The 6,844-nt window shown below is 38.3% G+C and overlaps 1 protein-coding gene across 1 annotated transcript; it reads left to right on the forward strand.

Moving 5' to 3' along the window:
* The first annotated feature begins 749 nt into the window (after window positions 1-749).
* cdkn1bb (cyclin dependent kinase inhibitor 1Bb) lies at window positions 750-4,936 on the forward strand. The gene is made up of 3 exons (XM_003443919.5): window positions 750-1,587; window positions 1,811-1,929; window positions 3,190-4,936. The coding sequence occupies exons 1-2, from the start codon at window positions 1,146-1,148 to the stop codon at window positions 1,921-1,923; spliced, it is 555 nt and encodes a 184-aa protein (XP_003443967.1). The 5' UTR covers window positions 750-1,145; the 3' UTR covers window positions 1,924-1,929; window positions 3,190-4,936.
* Window positions 4,937-6,844: the final 1,908 nt, after the last annotated feature.

A 6,844-nucleotide genomic window follows, 5' to 3' on the forward strand; every position in this document is an offset into this window, starting at 1 on the left:
CTTTGCACTTTTGCACACCCTGCCTACTTTTTTCCAGATTAGGGTTAAAAACATAAAATTAAAATTTTCCATATTTTTCTTTTTTTATTGGTAATTTCTAATGGGATTTGGATGGTGCTAGGGATTTGTGTAAACCTGCTAAGTTTTTCCTGAGGTGTCGGGGAAAAAAACTTTAGCATTGAGTACTTTTGGCTTCTTCTTTTTTTTAATTCTAAATTTGCTGAGTTCTGATACTGTGTGGTTTTTTAGCAGTGTGTTTTTTGTGTTGTTTTTTTTGCTCTGGGTTCTGGTGGCAGTGTGGACAGAGTCTGATGTGTGCTGACCTTGACCTTCCCCACTGAGGTGCAGATAATTGGTGGAAATGGCATGTCATAAAGATACACATTAGCCAGATTGGCACAGTTTTTTTTTTTTCTTTTTTGCTTTGTTTGTTTTGTTTTAATTTAATTGTTCTGCACCTGTTAGGAGTGATTTGTTATGCTATTTTTTATTTCAAAGATTACAATTTATCTTATTTGACACAGCCATGACAACATTTATTATCAATTACCTTTTTTTTGTACATCCTTTTTCCCCCACTCACAGTTATTTATTATACGTTAATTACAGAGTTACATATATACATGACACTCACACGCTGATATTTTTTGTTTTAAGGGAAAAAGAGAAATCAGAGCGGCTTAATTTAGCCGGTCCACCTTAAGAAAAGTAGGCGGGCTTAAAAACTCTGACCAATGAGCGACCTCTTTGGGAATTTAAATAGCTCAGTATGTCAATCATGCCCCTACCCCCACATCAACCTTTCGCCATATTGGGCGAAAGAGAAGGGTTGTCTGCAGTTTCTCTCGCTACGGGACAAAATTGACAGAGCGCCTTCAGTTCCTGAGCACTTTGTTTTGATGAGACTACGCAGGGCTTCACAACACGGCGGCTGTTCGCGTCTTCGTTCCGACGTATGCATGGCATAACGCGTTTTACGCTTGTTTTGGAGCTTTCTCAGCGAAGAGGAGATAACCGTTGTTTTTGAGTGTTGTGTGTGTGTGCGCGTGTGTGTGCTGCTTTTTTGTTTGTTTGTTTTTTTCCTCCTCGTGAAAAACTGGACGCTCCGGGCTGTTTTAAAAAATTGCGTGTTTCGCTGGAGCAAAATGTCAGATGTTCGACTTTCAAACGGGAGCCCGACGCTGGAGCGGACGGACTCACGGCAGTCTGAACACCCGAAACCCTCAGCCTGCAGGAGCCTCTTCGGCTCGGTGGATCACGAAGAGTTAAAGAGGGATTTAAAGGGACATTTGCGGGAGTTGGAAGAGCGCGCCTCCGACCAGTGGGGCTTCGACTTCGCCACTGACACGCCGAGGGCCAACTCCAGGTTCGAGTGGAAACTAGTGGATTGCAGAGACCTGCCGGGCTTCTACACTCGGCAGCCGCTTACGAAGAAAGGCGTCTGCTCCACTGGGAATAACAATGTGGATCTTAACGGGAATCACAGTTGTGTTGTGGTGCCTCCGAGCGAAGATCCCGACAGGGCTGACGGGCAAATGGAGTGCACGGAACAGTGTACAGCGCTGAGGAAAAGACACGCGTGTCACGGTACTACATACGCTCCAGTTTAACCCGTTTACATCAGTTGTTTCTGAGCAACGCAGCTGATCGCGTATTGATCTGCACCGAAAATAGATTTTTGAAAATCATGGCCCCAAAAAAGCACTGTTAAAGAGTGGGGTTTGCCTGCAACACTGTACCAATATTTTTTTTATTTTTTTTTTTAAGAAATGACGAAAATTTTTTTTTTTTTTTTTTTTGCTTTTTGCAGACTCCCCTGTTCCGAGCAAGAGGTCACACAGCAGCTCAGATGTTAGTTGTCCAAGTCGGAGTCACTCTGCAGAGCACACGCCCAGAAAGACCAGTCCCAAGAGGAAAACGTGAGAAAAGGTAAAGACTGTTTATGCAATAGTTTCCCCTTTTTTTTCATCTTTTTTTTTTTTCCATTAAGGAAAAGCAAAGATTTCTTTAAAAGAAAAAAAAAAAAAGGCCTGTGCATAGTGTAACTACAGTAGGCGGTTTACTGGCCGCTCCATCTCCCAGCTGGGGGGTACCTTTGGAAAACGAGTAAATCTGCAAAAACATCCGTTTATTCATTTAATAAAAATTTGATACCGCTTATAAACCATTAGGAGGCATTCTAATTCAGCTTAAACACCCCTTCAGTTCACTTAAATAAGATTTGGATGATGCACAGCTTTGACAGTCTGCATACCTTTTGTGCACGCCCTTCAAATGTGCTGTCAGTCTGTCTCATTCATTAATCAGCGGGGACAGAAGCATAAGGGAGTAAAAGGGGTTCTTCGGTTTTTTTTGGTTTTTAATTTTCCACTCGGGCAGAGAGAGCTCTGTCGATACACTGCGATCGAGGTGAAACAGTGGAAGGCAAAACAAACAAACAAAAAAAAATGCCTGTACATTTTAAAGATCTTTAACATTTAACCGCTGTCTGACACGGTGAGTCCGTTGAGTTTCCGTCGAAACTTGTAAACAACAAGTGCTGAACAACAGTGTAGTAGTGTAACACGTCAGCAACTCAGAGCAGGGACGGGAAGGGGCTGGTCTCTGTGTGCAGTGCTGCACACGCGTTGCACACTAACGTTACAACACACATCTGTCCCTGCCGGTGGAGAGTGTGCAGAAGAGTCGTGCAGGTCTGAAAGCAAGTGTGTGTGTATTGGCCAGGGCGACGTCCAATAGGCATGAAATCAGCATTGTTATGGCACGATGTTAACTGTCAAAGCTGGGGGGTGGTCACGTCTTTTTAATGCATTTTATTTATTTCCATTTTTTTAAATTGTAGAAATCAAAAAATACCCCCAAACGAGGCTGTCTCATAGGCACTTTCAGATCTTTTCATGATTAATGAGGGGTGCTAATGTAAAACTATACCAGTGTTTTTTTTTTTTGTGTTTTTTTCCTCAGGTGGGTCTTTATGTATTTATGTATTAATACATGTACAAAACTGATTAGTTCATTCAGGTCTCCTGCTGCTCTGAGGTTTACCCCTTAGACCACACTAAGTTATTTATTTTATTTATTCATTTATTTGTTTGCAGAAATTGTTGCATAATGCCCACATTAGTGTCATCATTGCAACCTCTTATGCTTCTGTTTTTTCTTTCTCCTTTCATCTGTTTTGTCCCACAGAACTGAAGATGAATGCCCCCCCCCTCCTTGTTTAACATGGAGAAACCTCAGTGTTGGCTGGTTTGTTTGTTTGTTTTAGGGGTTTTTTTGTAATTTTTTTTTTTGTTGTTGTTGTCGTTTTAGTTTAGTGTTTTGTTTTGTGGGGGGTTTTTTTGTTTTGGGTTTTTTGGGGTTTTTGTTTTTTTGTTTTTGTTTTTTTTTGTTTTTTTTTTTTGTTTGTTTTTTTTGTTTTTTGGAAGAGGATCTACACAGCATCAGAAACATATCAACCTTCCTGAAGATTGGGGAGGACGCTGTTGAAGCACTGAATAGAAACACTAAATTTTTTTTGGCACTTAATTAAAAGTTACTGCCTCTAAAAGCAGTCGATGTAGCAGTGTGCAATTAGGTTTAATTTACTTTGCTCCTTTTTTTTTTTTCTTTTTTTTTTTTTACTACCTGTGTGTAAATAAAATTATATATATATATAAATATATAAACATATATTATTTCTCTCCATATGTAGCACATAAGACATTATGATTTAAAAAGAAATCCTTTATGTAAAACGGTGTGAATTTTGATTTGACTTGAATTGCAATGTTTGATAAATGTTTCCAAAATGCTGTTCTGTTATTTTTATTTTAGTTTTATTTTTTTTGGGGGGGGGGGTTGTTGATACGGTCCCTTATTGCTACATTTAAAACAAAAATCTTGGCTTCTTACAGTTTCTTAATAGTGTTTCTTCCCTCGTCATCTTCCTAACTCAGCATTGAAGAATGGTACAAATGTAGCGTTTTTTGTTGTTTTTTTTTTTAAATAATTTTTTCCCCCTTCTTCTGGTCAGTCCAGTGTCACAAAGTGTAAGTTCTCCTATACAAGCTAGTTCAACAGGAAGAAGTGTAGTATTTGTGTAAGGACAGTCTTTAAGTCAATTGATATTTATTTTGTAATTGAGGTGCTTTTAGCATCAGCTGAATCCTGGAATAAGATTATTATTATTTTTATTTTTTTTCCCCTCCCACGCTCTGGAGTTGCGAGGTACTCAGATATTGAAGGACAAAGACTATACAAACTGCACAGGTTGTGTTCTCCTTGACTGTTCCTATTGTTTGATGAACATTAAGGCTTGTTTTTTGTTTTTTTTGTTTTTAAGGGTTGAATGTCCTACAATACCAAATACATGGTTGCATCAATATGTTTGCCAGCACTGCTTGTGCTCTTCAATTGACTTCACATTGTGTTACTTTGTGATAACCTAGAGATGTTTGTACTTTTCTCATCGATGTTGTTAGCCTGCTGAGGATGCACATGAGCATCTAAAAGCTTCCCTTTATTTGCCTGAAGTGTGGTTTATTTTATTTTTTGTTTTATTTTTTGAAAAAGACCAGGGTACACCTAAATGGAGACAGAAAACAGCTCGTCTCTGAAATGCAGTCACCATGCCTGTGTATTATGTAAATCTTTGCAATGTACCTTTGTACATAATTTTGTAAAAACACTGAGAAATATACTAACTTATTTATGTCAAGCCTTTTTTTTTTATGTAGAATAAAAAAGATGGGTTTTTGATTACGGTTATCCAAAGTGGCATTTACTTTATTATAATTGTTTTATTTTGTAAAACCATATTTTTGGTAGTTGTTTTGCTTTTTTGTTTTTTTTTTCTTATAAAGGTTGCAAACTGAGCCTGGTAAAATATTTGATGTGCATTTTGTAATGTGTGGTTATAAAATGTATTGCAATCAATTAAAAAAGGAAAAAATGAGTTGTGGTTGCTTCTTACACTCGGTGTAAATTACACACTTAGTTTGTAGAAAAATGGGATGAAAATAGTTTTTGCTTTGTTCATTCCCCAAATCACTGGGAAGTACAAAGTATTTGCAACAGCTGTGTGGGTGGACTTCCTGGAATAATACAGTGACACTCCCAATATAATTCCATCAGCACTATGAGCAGCAGGTTGACACTTTAGTCATCCAATCAAAAAGACGGTGGGGAAAGCAGACCACTTGTTGCAGCCAGTAACATTTAATAATTTACAGATAAGGCTTTCGTTTGCTTTTAACCTCAGAACAAGAGTCGTTTGAATGCAAAGTAAAACAAGGCAAGTCAGGTTTTTTGTTTTTGTTAGGCTTTTTCTTTTGTTTGCTTTTTTTACCTTTTATTGTTTTTTATTTTTCACTATTTACATGGACTTAGTTGCATCTGTGTGTGTCTAGAAAAAGTGTGTGTGTGTGTGTGTGTGTAAGAAAATAAGGGAGTGTGTAACTGGAAGACCCAGAGTGAATTTTTAAAAACTTTTCTTTCATACATGTGTCTTCTATAATATATCAAATTCATCAAAATTTTAATTTTATAGATTTTCGATTTATTTCAAGTAATTTTTTTTTAATGTGTAAAATGCAATGTGCACACAAGCTCAGTATTGTACTTATATACATTTTAATTTTGGAACTGAAAAATCATAATTATGTCTTTTATATGTTTAAAATAAATTAATTCACATAGGTGATTTGGTTTGACTTTTAATCAGTTAAAATTATAATTTTCTATTTTTTTAATTAAATCACCTACAGTAATCCACTTAAAACATGAAAAACAAAAAATAAAGGATGAATTAGTAAATGAAAGGTGTTCTTACAGGTGCTATCAGGCAACACAAACCACCTGAAATATGTGCCATTGTACACCAACTTTCATCCAGTAACTGATAATAATGGTAATAATAATATAAAGAGAAGTCCTCAGACTAAGTGTTGTTGAATCTGGCTGTTGTGAGTCTGAAACTCACTACAAAACTGACTCAGTGATCCTACTCCAAATAAATTGGTGTTTTCTTTTAAACAGAAGTGTCTTAATGTTGTACTTTTCAGCTTTCTCGTCACTCTATGCTAAAAGTGATCTATGCTACAAGTGGAGCCCTAACCTGTGCTGAGATGCTCTTTGACCTTTAGTAACTTCACTAAATGTTTTCACTGCACAGAATTTCCCAGCTTCCTCCTTGTGTCAGCAGCACAGGAAGACACCTGCACTTAGAGCATTTTAAAGCTGGATGGGTGGAGGCTGTGCATTTGAGTGTGCCTAAGAGGTGGTGGGGGTGTGAGTGGTGTGCTGCGGTAAAGTGTGTGGGGGGTGGGTCCACTCCTGAAGTGTGCAGGTGGGTAACCTCAGCTCAGCCGTGCACCCCCACTCTGAGCCTGTCCCATTGTCCCAGTGTGTGGGCTTTTGTGTGGACAGGCATTGTAAGGGCCCAGGGCTGGCCACTGTTGTGTCTGGGGCTTCTCTGCTCAAACAAAGGCCCCGTCTATGAGCCTCCACCCTGCCCAAACAGCAGACTGACTGACTGACTTGGTGTCCGACTGACAGACTAGGTGGCTGACTAACTGACTGAATGGCTGACTGGGTGCCTGATTGGTTGAGTGATTGATTGGCTGGAGCAGAAGAGGGGAAGTACTGTGTTTCAGGCAATCTGTAATACTCAGTGTACATCAGTGTCACTTATATACGTGACACTGATAAGCGTATGATGAATGATGGCAAATAAGTTTTTTATTATCATAATATGTATAAAATGCATTTGCAATTTTGCAGTTAAATGTACATGTAGCATAGCAGCTTTAATGGGATTTTGACAGTTAGGGTGATCATTTAAAAACAAAGTGCTGCAAGTTGT

Source organism: Oreochromis niloticus, linkage group LG7, assembly GCF_001858045.2.
Source record: "Oreochromis niloticus isolate F11D_XX linkage group LG7, O_niloticus_UMD_NMBU, whole genome shotgun sequence".
NCBI classification, from domain to species: Eukaryota; Metazoa; Chordata; class Actinopteri; order Cichliformes; family Cichlidae; genus Oreochromis; species Oreochromis niloticus.